General features: G+C 35.2%; 1 protein-coding gene across 4 annotated transcripts in view; it reads left to right on the top strand.

Moving 5' to 3' along the window:
* Positions 1 to 431: 431 nt before the first annotated feature.
* Positions 432 to 22,434, top strand: part of LOC145668492 (uncharacterized) — a 39,676-nt gene continuing 17,673 nt past the window's right edge. The window contains exons 1-4 of one of the 4 annotated variants that reach the window (XM_081736445.1): positions 432 to 530; positions 3,746 to 3,981; positions 7,727 to 7,965; positions 14,560 to 14,805. In XM_081736445.1, the coding sequence (XP_081592571.1) occupies positions 3,798 to 3,981; positions 7,727 to 7,965; positions 14,560 to 14,805 (669 nt within the window). In that variant the 5' untranslated portion in view covers positions 432 to 530; positions 3,746 to 3,797. Of the gene's footprint in view, positions 531 to 562; positions 689 to 730; positions 862 to 3,745; positions 4,258 to 7,726; positions 7,966 to 14,559; positions 14,806 to 22,434 lie in introns of those variants that run through there. The other 3 variants (XM_081736442.1, XM_081736444.1, XM_081736443.1) reach the window with 3 other exon arrangements.

Genomic DNA, 22,434 nt, shown 5'->3' with positions numbered 1-22,434 from the left:
TAACTACAACAGCGCCACAAACTGTAGGCTCAGAACTACAAAGAATTATTTGAATGCTCATTTTGCATCTAAATCAACTTAATTTAACAGTTTTTTTTTTATGGACAGGGATTCTTTTCTGCATTATTTGCTAGATTTTGCTGTATTTAGGTATGCTTTGTTTAGAACTAAAGGATCATTGATCATAAACCTTATAATACCTTGGAGGACATTGAGGAAAAATCGGAGCAAGAAAATTGACTGAAGAGATGCATATTCCCTATTAACTGATTTCTCTTCCTATTTTCTCTCTAAATGTCTTTTCCTAATATTTATTTTTATTATATTATGAAAAAGTTTTTATATCAATTTTGCAAAAACATACAGCTGTCTTTTAAAAATTACCAAAGGGAATTATAATTATTGGTACTGGCTACAATGTAAACGCTGATGGAAGAGTTGCTTCTGCTAGAAGAAATGTTCTGAACTGCCCAGAAGACTCAGCGTCAGGGCAAAACAATCCCAAGAAGAAGAAGAAGAAGAATGTTATGGTATGAACATTTGTTTACTACTTATTATATTTTATCATGGTACTTAACAAATATATACAGTTGTGTAGTGCAAATTGAGTTAAAAGTACAGTTTTTGTTGTTCGCACATAGTCAATAAAACAGAAACAATCAATGCTGGAAACTGTAACTTGATGCAGGTTTTGATAATTCCTAATAATTGTTCCAAATTGCACAAAAACTGCGTTGCGTATTTATTAGTATTAGTACACGTATAAATGAGTACATACTTATATAAGGAAAAGAGTAATCTGTCTTTAAAACCTCTGTTCTGTGTATGAATAATAATAGAATATTTGCAACAAAAACTACTGTAAGTATTAGTCCAAATGCTGATAACGAAATGACGTCATTTCTAATAAATGTTTTATGGGTTCTTAATAAAAAATATACCGTATTCAAGTAATTAAGAAACTGTAGAAGTGCTATGTTCAAATTCTCCTTGCACTAAAATTTCAGCGCCATTTGTCAGATACGTAGTGGTTAATCTGCGCTTTATTGTGATGCATTTGTCATAGATATTTTTGAACATACATGATCAGCAACAAAACTTTGTACGCACACACGTTGCCTCAACTTTGGGACGAATGGACCCATTTCGGTTCAGCTTTCGTGTCTTAGAGGAAATTTAATTATTTGTATGCAATTTTTCAAGAAGTCGTCAATTATTAAAAAAGAAAGGAAGATAGAAAGATATTTAGCATCTCCCCCAATCTTGCACATATAAGATCTCAAGTGTTACTTCACAAAATATAGCTGAGCGAGTGAGGGAGGTTAGAAGGCCCGCAGGGTTTACCTTTATCACAATTTAGACAAAAACAAGGCACTCGGTTCTGGAGCCATGAAACGAGTTGGGGGTTACTAACTGCCATCCAAAGAATGTTGTGCAACACTTTTCTTTTTTGATACCTTAGTACATTTTATAGTAGTAAGTTCTTCGCATGTGCCAAGATGATACAGATTGATCATATATGTGCAAATTGATGTACAAAAAATGAATTATTCATGTAAAAAACGACACACACGAACTTAGGTAGTCACTACAAGCAAGAATTGAATTGTATCTATTCCGGATCAGTGCAGGGCGAAGCTAAAGGACCTTCATAGGAGTTAGAGGTCTGTACGGGCTCGGACCTAAAAAGCATGTATCACTTCGGGCACGGGCCATAAATTTTTAAATATACAACCATATTTCCCGGGCCTAACTTTCTAAATATACCGTGCAACGATACTTTATCGTTCTTTCTGGAGAACTTATAAGCACAACTGCAAAGTTAACCGTTAAGTGCTATAAATAAAAATACAGTTTTGCGTTAATTATTAATTTTCTGTAATTCGGGCTCATTTGATTATCACAGGTGCTCGGGCCGGGCTCTTGCCTAAATGCTAAAACATATTTTGGATTCGGGTCGGGCCACACATTATAAATTCACGGGCCGGGCTCGGACTAAAATTTTCGGCCCATGCAAACGTCTAACGGGAGTACATCCTGTAGGAAGTAGGTGCAAAGCGACGGAAAATATCCTGAGTTGGCTTTGTGCAATACGCGATAGATCTTTCAGTAGGCCACATTCAGAACGAAGTATTTGATAGGTGCCGAATTACATAGATTTTTGATAGTTTATTGAGCAACACTGTTGTAATCATGGCGTTCAATCTGCATGAACTTTAATTGTGGTTGTAGTGTTGTATTTGCTTGTATCTTATTGTGCTTTTTTCAGTGTTAGAATGTGTATATCATAGTAAATAATTCTCGTGACAGAAATAAATTGTCTACTGTGAATATTATTGTAACTACTCAGAGTTATCGACAAGTAATATGACTTACGACTTCCTATTGCACTTATAATGGCTCCACACTGGTAACTCTAATCCTGTAAACATAAAATATAGCTCTCTTACCTTGTATGGAGGTACAGCACCGGTTGAAATTAATATCTTAGACATTCCTCTTTCATGCAATCACTCATTATAACAGTAAAATTAACATTTTTTGACGGCATCTCGTAAAATTACACCATTAGCCTAATTACTGAGGGAATGTGCATATGGATATATGCATTATAATGTAAGATTCCGTATATTAACATTTTTTTCTCAGGTTCACTACATCCTTCCGCCTCCTGTAAAGATTTCTTAAATTCACACTACTTTACGTATTAGCACAAAACTGACAGGCCATACAAATATTATACTGCTTTTGAATGGGCATTCCGTTATTAGCAGCAGACGTAGCGAAACTTTTATTGGTTTTCCCACTTCCAGTTTTTAATTTTTATTTTCTTGTTACTCTTTCCCTTGCAAATAGATAAATTAATAATTATTTACCGATAGACCCATGCTAATAATAATTAGCTAAGTTTATCACACTGGGTGCGTCTTGCTATAATTTTCGAGACGGTTTTGTCAGATTTGCTGTCATTCAGTAGATTGGGACTCTTCAGTTTTGTGCACATAAAAGCGAATATCATATTTTATTTTGAGATGATTTTCCAGTATATAAACCCAATCTTCTGATGATGACAGGTGAAACCGTGAAGAAACAATTATATCAAAACGCAGTAAATGGTAAGTTTAACTAATTACAATTAAGTTATAATGTCACGCTGCTTTGTAAGTTACTGGAAATAAGTGGGACAAATGAATTGAATGAAATATAAAAAATAAAATATTGGAGTAAATTCTAGTAACGAAGTGAACATAAATAAAAAATAGTTGGGGAACTTCGAAGAAACAATTTGTGTGGCACTGCACAGCATGCAAAACTCCATTATTACCAATGTAATAATAATAATAATAATAAAACAGCGATACCTTTCTTCTTAATGAACAAATATTTAAATAATAATAAACGGTCAAGTAACAGTTTTCTGATTATAAGAGTTGTCAAACTAATTTTTAGTGTACCTGTTATTGGTGGAAACTTTTAAACAAGGTTATGATGTTCAAGAATGGTGAACGTTGGCAATCTAATTTTTAGGATTAAACACAGTGAAAATATTCTTGTAGTTCATGTAGCAGAGAAACTTCTCTAAATCGTATATGAAAACAAACTTCAATGGATGTTAATATATGCATCCAAGATATGTATTTAGTCAATAGATATGTATTCTTTAAGATGACTCTCTGCTGTATTAGTGTTGCTTTCAACATATCTGTTTCTTGTGTAATTTAATTTTGTTTTTGTTCTTTTTCAGATGGAATGATCAGTTTGTCAATAGTGAAAAGAAGTGTGTGTGATAAATCATCATGGAGGAAAACGAAGAGTTAATTCAAACAGACGAAAGTGAAAGTAATCGACATCATTGGACACCGCTAATAAGGATTTCGTCAGAGGGGATTCAGTTTTTTATCACTGGTTGTCTGTTAATCTTATCGTCGTTTGTGCTGTTAATACTTCTTCCATTGTATATAGAATCAATAAATGCCAAAGGTGATGTGTACATTGCCCTTGTATTTGTATGCTTCATAGCAGTTGTTGTTTTTGGTACTCTGTATCTGTTAGGAAGATTGTATGGGTTTTGGAGTAGTTTATCGCCACCATTCTCAATTGGCAGTCACCTTCGTGCTGGCTTCCTCAATGCCCTGAGCGGAATGTTAATTCTGTATTCACTGGACAGGAAGAGAGTTCTATGTCATTTGCAGGATCCAGTTATGGGTCTTGTGCTTGTGTTTTCTCTTGTATTTTACTTCTTCTTCTGTGAGAAAAGTAAGTAATTTCTCTTTAATGTATTTATAAGAATATAGCATGCAGTTTATTTCTGTTGACAAATATAAATCCCCGCATAGATTTTCTTTCCTCTGTAGGTTTTGTAAATTTCAGTATAACTTTCGGTATATTAACTTGCATCTAAGTACATATTAATATCGAAACACTGCTGTTCTATCATATCTCAGGGTTTCCATTATGTAATGAGAAAACCGCTATAGGTAAGCTTAGGGGTGACGTTCCGAAAACAAAATTCAGGAACTATACCTTAAAGCAGTGGTGGACAAACTAGTTCAGGAGGGGCAAGAGAAAAAGAAAGAAAGAAAATAAAACTACAAGTGAGCCAATCTAATTTACTAAAAACAACAATGGAACGTTTTACGAAATCCATGTATACTAAGCATTATTAGTGATTGAAAGATTATGAAGGGGAATATGATGAATGAAATTGTGAATGCATTTTTGAAAAGTTCTCATAATCTGGTCCCGAAAAAGAAGACATTGTTTGGGTAAAAGAGAACGTCTAATAGCCCTATTCTTATTTTCATTTATCAGCTTAAGAATCATGTCTCGGGCCGGATAGAACCATTCAAGGGATAACGTATGCCCCTGCGGGATGTAATTTGCCCATCACTACCGTAAAGGATAGTTTGTAAACCAATATAATAGCTTTAAATACACCAATGCTTCTATTTCTGTTACGAAATCTCAGCTCAGCAGACCTTAGATCTAAAAGTCTGAAGGAAGGTACACCTGTTATTTCGAACTACCAGTGAAAGTGACAAGATCATTGCTTATTTCAAGCTTCTTTAGTTATTACAAATTATACAGTTATGAAACATTCCTTATTTTCATATGGTCCAGTTGATAAGGCAACGATTAGCTCGAAGCGTTAAAAAAAATATTTTTTTAAGATAAGTCGCCACTGAAGAAAATGCTCCAGTCAAAATAACACTATTTCAGATTCGGCGGAAGGAGTCCCCTATTCCCAAAGAGTTGACAGAATAATTCAAGTAACAAACAAATAGGAAGTTTATTTGCGGGGCGACCTCGTACATTACATGAATATTCTTTTTACAAAACAATTTACAGCCCTGTATTATTCCTTTTAAGTTTGAACCCTGTATTATTCCAACTCGTAAGTTAAACACAGAATTTGAACATATAAATCCATACATAGGTACATGTAAATACAAAATAACATTCTCAAATAGTAATTAAACACACACATTTTGGATGATAACAAACCCAATGAACTATATATAAGCTGGGTAACTCCTATACATCATTGTTTCCTACGGATGATTCTAGTTAGATACCCATTACGTGTTCTAGGGAGATAATTATGAAATTTACAGTCGATTGTTGGTCAAGGTATATATTCATGCAATTATAGGTGAAAATTCATTAGACTAATCATACGTACCACATTATAGCTTGGTAGGCATGTCGTTCTAATAGTACTTTCTGTCCACAATTACAGATAATATCAATTTATATGTAAATATGTGCGTGGATCCTCACTTTCGTCGTAGCATATAATTACAATTCTTCAACTTCTTAATTAATTATTCATCATTAAAATCTTGGTACTATTCACAATAAGACAATCTTACGTATGATGTTCGTAGATAGAAATACGTTGATAGGATGCTTTCAAAACTATTAGCTTCATATACCATCTCATTTGTTTCGCAGCATTACTAACAACATCAGCCAACACTTTCAAGTTACAGATGTAATATTTGGATATTACTTTTCATAAAAATGTAGAACGGTGTCAGCTGCTGGAAAACCTTTGGGTTGTTTAAAATTTCATTATATAGATCATCATAATATTGTCTAAAGTACTTAAAACTTACTAGGTAGTATAAATATATATTAAACGTATATCCTGGCTCTGATTTTAAAACAGTAAACGGCCACTTAACCAATGTAAAACTATTCTTCTAAATTTCGATCTAGTCGTATTTTCTTACTTCTTTTTGTTTTAAATCCACTCATGGCATTAAATGTACTGGTTTTAGCGCCAGTAGTAGCACGGATCACTGTGTAGCAATCTCATCTTTCTTACGGCTTGAGATCGAAACATAAAATGAACATAAACAATTTAATGCCAACGTGCAATAAAATAAAAAAAAAATAGTAACAACATAATAACTGATCAAATTATCTCGCAATGCATCACAAATGTTGGTCATAACACTGAGGTAGTGTTTTTATTAATTTTTTTGCAGCATGTTACGGGAAAATTTTTCTTTTCTCAAAAAAATCTCCTGCTGAAGTAATCACATCTCAAGGCGCCAACTGCATTTTGAGAAATTTACCGGCATAGACCTACCGGTCACGTTCTTAAAGACAAAAACTGCATTGCCTGAACGAGTGGTTTGGAACAAATATAAAGATTTTAAATATCTGAGTACTCAGAAGATTTTATTCCTTTCAAATGGAGTCACAGTGTTATGAATATTTAAATTTTTGACATAAGAGGATTACTGGGTAATTGTTTTAATTATTGAATATAATATCCTTGCTACTTGTTTAACTCATTATTTTTACTCGAGATATGTTGGAGGTGTGATAATATAGTGAAGATAGCCTGTGCTGTGAGGGTTCTTCTTACATGATGGTATGCATATTCCCACTACACCAATGGGGCCGCAGTGGCTCAGTGGTAGAGCGTTCACTTCTGGTGCTTGGGGTCTTGGGTTCAAACCCTGCTCCCGCCAAGTGAACTTTGTGGTGGACAAACACCGTGTGCGTGGGTTTTCTTGGGGTTCTCCCGTTTCCTCCCACTTTCTTCATTCCACCATTTCATTCAGCTATCATCATCACCGTCTCCTTTAGCCTAACCGGCATAATCGTGGGACGTAAATCTCAAAGATTTCATTTTCATTTCATTTTTCCCACTACACCAAATTCAAGCCGTGGGTGTTCGGAGCCCACGTTAACAGTAGGATCCGTCATTAATAACCTCGGTGTTGTATCAGGATGCAGGATGCAAACACAAACTCAAATGATGAGTGCTTATTTGGGAAAGTGAAAATATAAAAATGTGGTTACCAAACGAAAAATTGATGGAAATAGCAATACTTACTGCATAAGCTGTTTCCTTTTACTACTTTTGTCTAACAACCAAATGTCCCTCCTTTGATTCACCAAATAAGCACTTATCTAGTTTAAGGGAGCACTAAAGATCAGTTAAAAAAATAGTTGTGACATTATGTCATTTAAGAAAATTTACTAAAATTCTTAGCATGGGTCAAATTCAGTACGGATTTCCAAGTTTGCTTTTTGTTGTTAATGTGCTTTGTTATTTGAGTTTATAATAGATAAACATTGTTACGACAACAACCATTATTAAAGTCGAAAAGTACATTTAAAATGAAATGAAAGGTACTATAGGTCCTCGTTCATTTTCCTGTTTTAATGAGAGATACAGACACTAATATTCGTGTTATTGTTACAGTGATTGGTTTACAGAGAATATTCTGTGCTACAACTATAATTGTTGGGTTATTTATCAGTGTGGATTATCAGTTGTGCGATGAATTTCGTTGCCACGGAATTTCAAGAGAAGTACAAACAGATGATGCAGGTATTTGGACATGGGAGACACATTCTGCATGGATCTTGGTGTACATTTTGGGACTGGGCATGTGGACGAGAACTTTCACGATGTTGGAGGGAAATATATATCATCAGATGGTAAATATAAATTGTTTATTAGCTATTTATTACTTGTAATAAAGAAACGTCTGTGACACATGCAGTAAAGGTTAAAATGAACAGATTATTAACCAGGATGCGTGGATTTGGAATATTTCAACAGCTTCTTCTGCTGGTTTCGTCACCCAATTTTTTAAATGAAGGATATTTGCATCTAGACTTCACATAATGATGCTCAATTTGGCCTCTTTTCACAAAATATTGAAACCCAGAGTCAATGTTGTCACGTTCGTTTTTACATAATCACAAGATTAATTTTTTGTTAATTTGTGAAAAGGGTTTATAAATAGTTGCATACAGTAAATAGGCTATTGCTCATGTATAATAATTATTTTTAAGCTTTCCAAACAAGAACTTAGAAAGGTCACTACCAAGAAGTTAAAACAATGAGTGTTTTTTTCTTTTAATGTTTTGTAAGAAGAGGACCATTATAAGCATTAGATCTATTTGGTCTAGGAATTAATTCGTGCGGGTGGACAAGAGATGGCGCAACGAACGGAGCGTCACACAGTTCCGTGTATCCACACATGTGTTGCAAACCCCTGTCATCGCGTATCGTTCGTAGTATAGGGCAGTGGATTAAAGCGTCAACAACACCAGTTTGTAGTTAAGTGAACATGGCGCAATTTGTGCCTGATAAAGTGTTTTTGCGGGGTGTCCTGCTGCATTACTTTAACATGCAGAAAAGTGCGACTGAAAGTCATCGTATTTTGGTGGAAGTGTATGGTGACCATGCTCTAGCTGAGCGAACGTGTCAGAAGTGGTTTGCACGGTTTAGAAGTGGTGATTTCGGCTTGGCAGACCAAGAGCGAGCTGGACAGCCAAAAACATTTCAAGACGAAGAATTGACAGCATTGCTCGAGCAGGATTCGTGTCAAACGCAGGAACAACTTGCAGCAGCATTAGGCGTTGATCAAACAACAGTCTCCAAACGCTTGAAAGCCATGGGAATGATTCAAAAGATGTCACATTGGGTTCCACATGAATTGAAAGACAGAGACGTTGAAAGACGAAAAAACATTTGCGAATTGCTGCTTCAACGACAGAGCAGAAAGGGGTTTCTGCATCGAATTATTACGGGTGATGAGAAGTGGATCCATTACGAGAACCCTAAACGAAAAAAGGCCTGGGTGAAACCAGGTGAACCAGGTCCATCACAACCAAAACGAGATATTCACTGTGCAAAGGTTATGCTGTGCATATGGTGGGATATGAAAGGTGTGGTGTACTATAAGCTGCTGCAACCGGGTGAAACTATGAATGGAGAACGTTATCGACGACAATTAATGCGTTTGAAGCAAGCTCTGGCCAGAACACGACCAGAATGGGAGAACAGACATGATAAACTTATTGTACAACATGATAACGCTCGCCCACATGTCGCAAAACCGGTCAAAACCTATTTAGAAAATGTCGGATGGGAAGTTTTACCCCACCCGCCGTATTCACCAGACGTTGCTCCTTCGGACTACTACTTGTTCGATTGCATGAACAACGATTTGATTGGACAGCGGTTTACTTCTTCAGAAGATATCGAAACATGGGTCTCTGACTGGATCGCTTCCAAGGATGAGGACTTCTTTCGCCACGGAATCCGTACATTGCCTGACGGGCGAAAGTGGTGGCTAGCGATGGACAATATTTTTCTTAAGGTATTTATGTATTTTGTGTTTGTACTACAGCTTCAATGTATGCGTACCAACCGCACGAATTAATTCCTAGACCAAATATGTGAACTCCAGAACGTCCTCATTTTGAAATTGAATGACGAAAACAGAAGAGGAAACTTAAAATATTCCAGGTTTACATTTAAGGTGCATGAACAAGTTAACAAGCTGTTCTATTTATGACTTGATTTCTTATTTAAGTTCAGAAGTATTTGTTCATGATATTAATGGTTAAAAGTACACAAATTCGAGATTTCTTTTCTCGTGCAATATATTTGACCTCTGTACTTTCTACTATGTTTATTAGCTACTTTTCAGAGTTCTGTTGTCGGAAATGTACAGGAAAACACAATTGTGGAACTTTTATAATATTTTTGCTTGTTTTATTCGTCATTTGAGTACCGGCTTATGAACAGAAAATGCATACCTTTAGATTTGCGGACGATATGACACTGTTGGCAGAGTGAGAAAAAATTAAGAGACGACCGAATGAAACAAGCAGGGTGTCTATCGGTCACGAATGTTACGAAAAAGTCACGAAATCAGAAAACGGTCATGAAAGTCAAGAAAAAGTCACGAAATTTAGCTTTTAGGTTATGATTTTTTTTATCTGTACAAATGTAAGTACAGATTGGAAAATTTTGTTTTATAAAACGTCAAAATTCACCACCAGAAATGTCCATGGTCGACTTTAGACGCCATCAAATCGCAAGCAAACCACGCTTCTAAACATGAAAATTCGGCCTAATTCGCACCCAAATTCGCTCTTGAGAGTGTTATGTAATTTTACGATTTGGTAAAGAAAAGGTCACGAAAAAGTCACGAAATTTCATTTTTGGCATTTTAGTAGACACCCTGACAAGGTTTATCAACAAATTCAACATCATGAACAACAAGAACAAAACGAAACTTATGAGGTACGCAAGAAGAGAAACAAGAAAATAAAAATAAAAATAGGAGAGCCCCTTGTGAAAGAAGTGCAGGAATTCTGTTAGTTAGGGAGTAAAAAACGTTCGATAAATTAAAATCAGGCCCAGACTAGCTCAGGTAAAGAAAACAAAAGCTTGTAATCGGGTCAAGAAAAGGCTGATGAAAGTATATGCACGGATTGTGGCTTTATATAGTTGTGAGGCATGGACTCTAGAAGAAGTAGCGAAACGGAAAACGGAAGCTTTTGAAATATTGTAGTATAGAAGAATGTTGAAAATTAAATGGGTGGATAAGGAGCGAATGAAAGAGTATTGTAAATGGTAAGAATATTTCGGAAAAAAACAGATAGGATAATAGGACTCATTATGAGATGTGAAGGAATCATCCTATTAGCTATGGAGGGAATAACAAAGTAAAAATTCGTAGAAGAAAGTCTCATTTGAATTGTACGGATCAAATAATACAAGATATAGGGAAGAAAAAGTACTCGAAAGGAAAAGTGTGACTCAGTAGGAAGAATGGAAACCTGCGTTAAACCAATCAAAAAATTGCTGACCTTGAAAGAAAGGACTTATTTAATAAAATTCCATACGTTCTTTGCTTTCTAATTTATAGTACGTAATATATTATGCTACACGTATATTGTTGCCGTTTTACAGTTCTAGAGATATTACTGCTTACTCCAGTAAGTCTGAAACTATTAGTTAGTTACTGGTTTCAACTGCTATTCTTTCCATGTAAGCTAATAGGCAATCATTACAAACTCTTCTGTTCCTCCCTGTTTGCCACTGCGGAAAGGAGAAAGCAGGTGGTTGATTTTGTCAGAGGAAAGGAAGCTTTTTGTAAGATATTGTACCGTTTAAAATGTAAATTTTGTCTGCTGTACACGCAAAAATAGATTAACTTTTGCCAAATTTTAATTTATGCATAGGAGTGTTGAAAATGACTGTTGACGATAACTTCTTCGATTCTCATAAGCTTAAAGTCTAAACGTCTTTATTGAAATTTCGAATAAAAATATGAATCCTACACGTATATTTATTTTTTACTTCAAAAATTTCTCAATCCTTTTGGTAGGGGCTATGCTAGTAGCATGTATCAATGGGCATTTTAATCAGCATATAATATATAGATATAGATATATATTCATTTTTCTTGTTTTACAATAAATTTTTAGAAAATTGTGTGCTTTTGGATCTTTTAATTGGTAGAAGAAAGACCGACTATATGATAGAAAGATTGACATTGCACTTATTAGTTCCTCGGTGATACGTTTTGGGGTTAAACAATTTTGACCATAATCGTATTGTGTATTTGATCCATATTTTCTTCTACCACTACCTCAGCCAACTGCCTGACGACGATCATTTATCAGCGGTTGTTCTTCCGTGTTGGAATCGACGTATTCGCTTCTTAACTCCGGAATAGAAAGAAATACTTCCTTTAATGTCACCATTAGTGTTGTTTAACTTCATTTAATAATTTATTTACATGATCAGTGTTCTAGTAGTATCGTATTAGTCCAGGTTTAGGATTTATGGAATAACCCTTGCATTATAATTTTTGCCATAAATTATACTATCAACTTAATTTATTCCTTAAGTTTGAGGTATTAATAATAAGCGTGCTTCCATTTTAAAATTGATAACATTCTATATTTAGTTTGTTTATGATCAGGAGACTATGCAACTCGGAAGCAAATGAGTTACTTATTTCTATGTTTATTTTTTTAATTAAAATGTTGAATATCTACGGATCGAAAGTTCTGTGTCCTAACTAACAGATCACACAAACTCTTCGTGACCTATAAAATGGGGACGTCTGGAACCACTGTTGTACACTATTCATATATTCATAATGAAAATGTACCGTGCAACTAATAATAATAATAATAATAATAAATACTAAAGAAAATTTGGCCTTTTTCTATTTTATTGAAATATTTAAAACCATCCAATCAAACGATTATAATGTGAGAAATGCATTTGTCTCAAAAATGACCACAAACAAACGATGGTGTGTTTGACCCATTCGAATGTGTGACGGTGTAGGTTTCGGAAATTAATATTTAGTATTTTCTCGCTTCAAATTCCGATCCGTGAAAATTCTATTTCCAAACTTTTTAGTTGTCTCGTAGAACCTTGTTCACGGAGGAAAAAAATAAAAGCGAAAGAAATAAAACATCAAGGAAATATACTCACAGGGAAAAAGCAGTGAAGATACACCTTGTCAGTTGCTGATTGTCACGAGTGAAGCTGTGGTGTGGACGCTGTGAAAAGGCACTCCAGTTATGCGTTCTTGTCTTAAGTGAGGAAAGGTTGTATACATTACTTTATATTTTCTTGATGTTTTTATTTCTTTTTCCTAGTTTTATCCTCCGTGAACAAGGCTCAGGGAAGAAGCGAAAGCTTGGAAGTGCAAGGAATTTTCACAAATTGGAATTTAAATACGTGAAATGAATGTGTTAGCATAATAATCAGTTAACAACTTTTTGACAATCCAACAATGTATGACCCAAATTCAGCATAAAAGAAGCATCCTTTTCTTTGATCTATGTTAAAAAGCACATTGTTTTGTGTGGAAATGGAAAGAAGACACTAGTAAGCCAGAAGTTCATTGCTGCAGAAACAGATTGCATCATTAGATCCTATCACGTGTCTTATCCGTTACTTCCTTAAAGTTATATTTATATTTCTTATTAGTATTGGCCTATCGAGATATTAACTAACTAACTAACTCTATGGCCTATGAAACCCGGAGGTTCAATGCCGCGTTCACAAAAGCTCTCCACTGACTTCTATCCTTAGTTAACTGAATCCAGTTTCTACTTTGTATTCCAATCTCTGCGAGATCCATCTTAATATTGTCCCCCCATCTGCGCCTAGGTCTTCCTAATGGTCGTTTTCCGATTGGTCTTCCTGTCAAGACTTTGAAAGCGTTTCTACTTTCTTCCATTCTAGCTACATGACCCGCCCACCTAAGCCTCCTAGACTTGACAACCCTAACAATGTTGGGTAAAGCATATAAATTATGTAGTTCCTCGTTATGAAGTTTCCACCATTCCCCATTCCCGTTCCTCTTGGGTCCGAATATTCGTCTCAGGATCTTGCTATCGAGATATATGTTATCTAAAATTCCCCAACTAGAACACTGTAGTCTTCAGGCATTTCTCGTACGTGCGACATGAACACATCTATGTTAACCAGAGATCCCGTGACGGTAACTTTAAAGTGTGGACAGTGTAGGTTCACACTGTCATGCTGAAGAGATGATTATACATTTCCAGGCACTTTGAAAGCACAGTATCCATATGTGAAAGCGTTCGACCAAATTAACGCAAAAGTAGAGTGTACCGCTTTCAGATTAATATTTAGCATCAGTCTCGGAGTTAACTCAGATATTGTGGACCATATCAAAAGTCTGCGAAATGCTCAAATCAGGTATTGCCCACATTCGTTAAATACAAAGGTATATTAATGAAGAAAAAAGAAAAAAACTATGTATATACTGTAACTATGAATAACTATGTATATACTGTAAATTTTCATGTTGTCTCTCGGTATTTTAGTCTAGAAATGTGGGAGCCATAACAATGACTATACTGTACATTTTCGTAGGGTTTCCCCATTTTTTAATGTGAAAATCTGCGCATCCTAATCTAAACCGTATCGGTTATATTATCTATGATACTTGACGACGTATAGCTGAATAGAAATTCTATTTGTAGTGTGTCCATTCGCGTGTCATATCGTTTGTTTTTTTGCACAAAGCAATTATCAAAACGTCATACTCTGCATTCCTTTCTGCGAGTTCCTGTTTTAATATCGATAGCCATATAGCACCACAGGCAAAATTATGCTTTTACAGGTTTCCAATTATATTTTAGTATATTTTAACTGATGATGAAATATGTTATGCATAGTAGTACCATCATGTTCTGTTAATAGTTATATTACCTATTGTAAATGTTTTGTAGATGTCTGTATCACGTACGTTAGTGGCAACTGTATCTCGTCTTGTGGATAATAGAGAGTATAATGGTAGAGAATGTAGATCGCCATTACTTAACGGCCACAGTGAGATGAAGCCTATGATACCCATCAATGAAGAAGCAGCAGTTATACATAACCGCCCGTTGGCTATGAGTTTTTGGATACATCTTTCATCGCTATTTACACTTCTTTTCTTTTGTTGGACGGATGTTATTGATAGTTTAGGCAAGGTAAGTCATTAATAAGTTTGATAGTATCCTTTTGAGACGAGACTCTTAATGTTATGTGGTATGTTAAAATGAAATTTTTAAAGAAATATTTATTTACTTGGCCTGTTTAAAAATGAAAAACGTTGTAAAAATAATAGTAAGAGGTGTGGTGCCTCAGTGGTAGAACACTTAACGTTGTGAAGGCTTTCTTAATTCGATTCTGAGGCATGCAAGTTTGCAGTAGACAATATCATTACCATAATCCATTTCGTCACATTCTTATCGTTGTACTACATACAAATAGTACCATTTCAATGTAAGCACGTCAGATATCTGGATTGGCAACGGTCAGGTGGCTATCGTAGCCCTGGCTGTTAGTCGTGCAATGTTAGGGCAAACTCCGTACTCATCACTCATCATCAGCACCAATTTGGACTGAATATATGGAGTGGTATTTTTCATGATTTACTGATTGGCCAATATATGCTACCCCGAAGACTGAATGGAACATAATATTTGACCTTCCTGCATGATACACTGCTCGAATTACATGCATGATGGGCTTCCCGTGGTGGTTGAACAACTTTCCAAGACCTGTCTGCCTGGTCTCTGGACCTGTATCCACTGGATTTTTATTTGCGGAGACACATAAAAAGTGTGGTGTATGCTACTTCCGTTAACGATGTCAACTACTTGGAATAGTGTGCAACTGTTCGCCATGACCCAGGTATCTTCGAACGGGGTTCGTTAACCATAATCCGACGTTGTCATGCATGCATTGCTGAACATGGCTGACACTTTTAACATTTGTGTGATGTGCCTGACACTGTTCCCACTTATTCACCCCGCTAACTCGACCAATATGCTACATGTTCATAGGACCTTTTTTGCTTATCTCGGTGTCAGAAATTACCTCCTGACGTTTGTTACATTAATTTAGTTACACTCACTTTATATATATGTATATACAACTGTGAAAAAAAAAAAAAAAAAAAATGAAAACCACAATTTGACCCCATATCTTTATTTTAAACCATACATAAATTTGTATCTTCAGGCGTTTCACATAACCGAAAAAAAGCACACGAATTGCTTTTGAAAGTATATTATGCAATGAAATAGTCAATGACATGTATAAAACAAACAATTCTCCTCATATCTTTTTTAAGGGTCGATTTATTGTAACACATTTTACATCATAGACTATGTTTTTAAGTAGGTTAATAACTTTAGTGAAAATTCTGTGCTTGTCTTACGAGTAATATTGTATGTTCTGCCATTAGCTGTACTTAATTCACATGAATGTTTGAAAATCAAGTATGTTGTTCACCCAAAGATTGTCGTTTCTTTGCAAAGTAAAGCCGATAGATGGTCCAACTGGTTTGAGACACATACTCGAACATCAGTGTTATTCTCTTACCAACATACCGCGTTTCATTGTAAACCCAAACAGCATAGTCATTCAGAGCTATTTCATTAACACTCTTCAGTGTCTGTGATCTCTCAAGTCTGAACTGAACATGATTTGTATTAAATGATGTTGATGTTTTACTTATGAGGAGAGTGAAGAGTCTTTTAAGATGTAGCAATAATGATCCCTTGTTCCAGCAAATCTCTATGATTTGTTGAAGTGACTGTTGAGATGCTCCTGTTCTTTCTTCATATCATCTGTTGCCATCCATAACAAAATTAATTTCTTTGTTCTGCACACAAAACTTAAACATATCTTGAGAAGTAAGGATTTTTTGTCAGTTAGTTGCTCAAGGCTTGCCTTTGCAGCAAATCTCTTCAGTGACACTCAGCATCTACACCAAAGTCTTTTTTGTGCTTATACAAGTTAGCATTTTTTCTATTATTATAATGTGCTGTTGACCCATCTCAAAAATAATGGGTCCTCTTCAGATTTAGTATTACTTCCCGCATAAATGGAATCAACTTCTTTTGAAATACCACCATTGTATTGTGTTGAAAAGAGTCACTTACAATACAGAGATTTGTTTGAAAGATCTTCAGTTCTAGTCTTAAGGTAAATACAGAAAGGATGTCCAGTATTTTGCGTATTCACCCAATGGTAAGATTATATTTCATCCTGGACAATGCGTGTGAACTATTTAGAGATATCTCCAATCACAACACATTCCCCTCGCAACAAGCTTTCTTTTATTGTTTTCAGAAATTTTGACTGACTGCACAATAAAGTGGTGATTTTTTAATTACAGTAAGTTTGATGCCAAAGTTTCTTTAACTGTATCACAGTTTCTAAAACAGTGATTAATAGCTACGATGTGATATCACCCATCGTTTGTACGAAATAGTTGTTTCATCATCATCTTCAGCACAATAATTCACTTCAGGGTTCACTTCATGTAATCGCTATCCCGTAATACCCGCACAATTCGTATATTCATCGATCATACAATTTTCATTGTTTAATTCACATACTACTTTTGCTACAGATATTTTCAGTTGTTGATCCGTGCTGTTGATGTCATCAACTTGACTCATTTTGATGCATGACACGAGCACACAGTAATTGAGTCTAATTTGCTCCAACCAGAACATATTTGAATCTCAGCTCACAAAATTCAGAAAACCCAATACGAACTAAAGGAGAGTCTTTTTCAGTTTTTCATAAAATTCCTTCAAGTTACCAAGGCAAAGTCTTTTTTGTTTCAGTTCCTTACTTCCATCTCCTAGGCGAACAGATTATGTATCCTTCACGCCTGGATACGCTCTACTTATTTCGTCACTGATAAAGTTCAATTTCATGGTTTCTTTACAGATTTTTCTCCCTATACTTATTTCAGGAAACACCATGTTTTTCGTGTTTTTCTCACAGTATGTTTACACACGACAAGTTTCTGTTTTTTATTTATTTATTTATTTATTTATTTATTTATTGAACAACTCTTGAGGGTACACTGATTACTTTAATTTTTGCGCTATTTGATGTGAAACCTCTTATTGTTTCTTTTACTGTTCACTAAACACTCCATGTCTGTCACTGCTATATTACACCTTTCTCTGCTTTCTTCATTGTCCCTTCCTTCTCTGTACAATTCACACTGTAAATGGAAAAATTCACTGTTTAATTGCACATGCGAATTTTTGCACTGTTCAATTTACTTCTAAAGTACTTTCTCGTATTGCTTAGCTTCATAATTTTAATTGGAGAGACTCCATTTACTACTACCTGTTTGATTACACAGTGTTCAGCTTCGTGAATGAGTGTGAAAGTTTAATCATTGTAACTGTTGGCATCACTTTCATTATACTACATTCGTGGTATGAGTTTTACCACTTGAGTTTCCACTTGATGTCCACTTGAGTTTCCAAATAAATATTAATATTTGTCCACATACTTATTATATTGGTACATGCAAATTGTATTTATTGCTTCAAGTCCAACTCTTTTTCTCAAAAGAAGAGCTCCTTCGGGAGACTCGGGTTCGATTCACGGTGGGAGCTCAAGTGATTCGGAGTCCACGTTAATCAGTATGTCCCCGTCTCATATAGCCTCGCTGCTGAACGGAACGTTAAACTCAAATTCAACTCAACTCTTTTTCTCAAAAGAAAAAGTTCTGCTTCACTTATATCTGCTGCTGTCTTGACAACTGGCTGCCCATAAGAATTATTTTCACAGGTTTCATTGACATAGCAGCCTACAGAGCACTCAGTGATATCCTGCACAATTCTTAATAATAGCAGAAACAATAAAGCCTAGCAGATCCCAAATACACAGGAACGCACAATGATACGTGTACATTTTACAGCGGTTCACAACAGACTGACTAGCTAGCTACAATTTATCTTGTCTTGGTTTGTCATAATTTGCACTGATCTGTGTGAGCATTGTCTATACCTATCAAAATATCTACACCTTGATAATATTTACATGCAAACAGCAACAAAAGCAAGTATTTAAATAAATTTTTCACTCCAATACCATCTAAAAGAAATACCGGACGATTGCTTTTAACCATACAAGCTTATTCATGATATAAAGTACAGAATGGGGTCACATTGTGCTTTTCATTTTCTTCCTAGTTGTTATGTATATGGATAAAAAGATTTTGAGACCTTGTAAACCGTACATCAGTCCAAACCTCAAAATGGAATCCACAGTTTCTATTTAGTATTAGCAGGAGTATCTGCCAAAAATTCAATTTTCTTCCTGCTCCTCCTCTTGAGAAATTTGGTCTTGAAATTTCAAAATTTTTGCTTTCCGTAGCCAAAAAATTAGCATGAACTCCAGATATATTTCTCCATATATATATATATATATATATATATATATATATATATATAAGTTCTTGTGCAGAAAGCCCCCATCCCATGGTTTCAAGTTCTTGGATTTTGTACTTTTGATTCCCATTCCAGTTCTTGCAAATCCCTTTTACCGAAACATTATTCTGCCTATATATATATTTTATGAAGAACCAATATCTCTGCTTTAAGGAATTACAAACTGCAGCTTCCTATCGTTTGTAATAATCGTGCAGCAGCCTGTTTTCTACACCGTTGCAAGCCTTCATTTCCATGCACGACACTGAAGAAAAATGAATCTGAAACCAATGATGGTGGTAGATGAAGAAAATCTTATAATTGTACATGTCATTAGTAAGGTAACCTTTGGTAAAAATATCAAAAACAGACCTGATGTTCGAACAACCCCTCCTTAATGATTTGATAATGGAATAGTCCGGAGGTTAGAACCTTTTGGCTCTAGCCTTCAATGCTATTCCTATCACTCTGCCCAGCCTTTACATTCCTCACTTTGTCAGAAAACAAGTCCTTTCGTGAAAATATACCTAGCAAAACTGTACAGTAAATGTTGCATAATTGGTTTTAATGTCATCTCAGTTTCTACTCATAATGTAAATCTGCACGCTGTTCGTAGCAGAAAAAAAAAGTCCACTATTTTCACTCACTCCTTTTCAGAGTTGCCACACTCGAGACTCGCGACTGTGCCAAACACTGGCTTGAATTATGCTAGATATCTATATATTATCCCAGATTTTCAAATTATCTTTCTCAACTAATTTTAAAGGCCCTCCCTTACTTATCTTCATTATTTTAATGAAGTGTTTTAACTGTATTCATGTACAAAATTAATATGACGCTGCCACGAACCATATATATATATATATATATATATCACACAGGATGTTTCAAAACAGCACCGACAACGTTTGGGAGGTGATCCCTGACACCAAAATAAGACGAAAAGTATAGACTAGTGCTGTCGAATTTTTGTGACATTTGCGGTTTTCGGTTTTTCAGAAAACCGATTTTCTGAAAACCGAAACCGCAAATACGGTTTTCAAAACCGAAACCGCAAATGCGGTTTTCAAAACCGAAACCGCAAATATGGTTTTCAAAACCGAAACCGAAAAAGCTGTTTTCAAAACCGACATTTCAGTTTTATGAAATTTCACTTTTTTCAAAAACCGGTTTTCGGTTTTTTCAAAAACCGATTTCGACAGCACTAGTATAGACCAACCTGGGGGCACAATTGCTTCCTTTCGGAGTTATAGGCTGCCAAAAAGGTGAAAAAATGAACTTTAAAGGTCCATAGCTCTAAAACTATGGGGCCTACCGTAGTCGGGTCAAGACTTTACTAAGGAACTAACATGTGCTCTATCCAAAAATACATGCTTCAGAATCCTGCAGTACTTCCGCAACACTTTTTATAGAGGTAGTTAGTGAGTACTTCAGATTATATGCCCGTAACCAAACTGCCTGTACAAAAATTGTTGCGTGATTACTTTAGGATTTATAATGTGAGGCCCGAGTCCGAAATATATTTCAGCATTTAGGCCCGAACTCGTGTTGTAATCAAATGAGCCTGAAATAAGCCCGAATTACAGAAGCTTAATCATTAACCCAAAAATGCATTTTTATTTACAGCAATTAAAGGTTTAATTTTGTAGTTGTGCTTTAAAAGTTCTCCAGAAAGAACGGTGCAATAAATATCATTGTACAGTATATTTACATATTTAGGCCTGAAAAGGCTCGACAAATATGGATGTATATTTAAAAATTTGCGGCCCGGGTCCGAAGTGATATATGCTTTGTAGGCCCGAGTTCGGCCCGCGAGCTGGGTCGGGCTTGAGCCCGCAGGCGCGGTCCGAGCTCGTGCAGACCTCTAATCTACAGACACACTTTATTTCTCAATCATTTCCAGATTAATCGAACAATTTAATACATTTGAATGTGACTTAAGTTTCTATTCGTTTTATCCTTATCAAACATGGAGATTATAAAGGAACGGATCTACTGTACGTAGTAGGATAAAAACATCTCACTCGGATTTCCATCATCCCGCAGTCCAACCCGAGACTGAAACACAAGGATGGGCTTCCTGTTTTTAAAGCTGAGACTTTACATTCTGAAGATTATATTAGTTAAAGTTATACAAATATAACATAATACATCTATTACTAAATATTGAGCTCCCCCGTTGCTATATGGTTAGTTGTGTGCTACCTTCGACGACAGGGGTTTGATTCCCGGTAGGAGCTCATGTGTTTCAAATCTCACGCCAAGCTATAGGTTCACGTCTTATAGTGCTTTGCTCCTGAAAAGGACACTAAACTATAATCTAATTTAATATTACTAAATAAAAAAAAAATAATGACTTACCAAGATGACGTGAATTTGGCAGCCATCAAATCCGTTTTATATTTTCATTTAATTCAGTGGGTATTAATATAACAATTATAAGACACAAATGTTTATAAATATTCAGAAACAAGCACATACACACAAATATGAATACTTCAAAGCTATTTACATGGGATGGACTGCGCTGCATCAAGCACTGTTATCTTCAAACAAAACTTAATTATCATCTTCTCATTTGTCTCCATTATTTGATTCACCCACAGATTTGTCATATTTATTTGCACTTGTCATTGCTTTTAGCATTTTCGTGGAGGGTTCAGGTTTCTTCAGTAAGAGAGTCGGTTCTCTGTATTGGAAAGAAGGTAGGAGAGGAAAGGCGAATGCATATTTTATGAATGGATAAAAAATACATACAAAACATGCCGCTTTCGACACAGCCCTGAAGTATTTATTTTAGCGGTATATTACTAGCTGTACCCTTCCCACTCAGGTTTCAGTTGACAGTAAAAGCACCAAGATGCTAGATATGGCTTCACTGCCTCTTTTATATTCATATTTTCCAATCCAGCTTTCGTACATAGCAATGTTTGTGATGACCCCTCAACTTTATCTGTGCCGAAAGAGTGTAATGTCATGTTGCCCTATGACCGATGGAAGGATGATCAGTAAAAAAAAAAAAGTTTGATATTTGATCAATTTCTAGTAGCGCTCTTAACTTTCACATTACATGTTTGTTTTAAACATAAATAAACTTGAAACACATTGTATTTTTATTCCATTTAGTACTGGAACTGGATGTTGTAATCCCCAGTAGCATCGTTCTATCTGTATTTTACATTTTATGACCTACGTAATAAAAGCTATAGTATATAATATTAATCCTGTCTCTCCAAAGTAGGCAGTTTCTAGTATTAAAATATTTTTTTAAAAATATAAATTATTCGTATCTTGATTAACTTTAGTTCTTCCCTCTTTGGTTCCTTCTCAATAATAATAATAATAATAATAATAATAATAATAATA

Source organism: Thermobia domestica, chromosome 13 (genome assembly GCF_964235325.1).
Source record: "Thermobia domestica chromosome 13, izTheDome1.hap1.1, whole genome shotgun sequence".
In the NCBI taxonomy this organism is placed as follows: Eukaryota; Metazoa; Arthropoda; class Insecta; order Zygentoma; family Lepismatidae; genus Thermobia; species Thermobia domestica.
The sequence above is the reverse complement of the archived record's forward strand: the minus strand, read 5'-3'. Positions and strand labels throughout refer to the sequence as shown.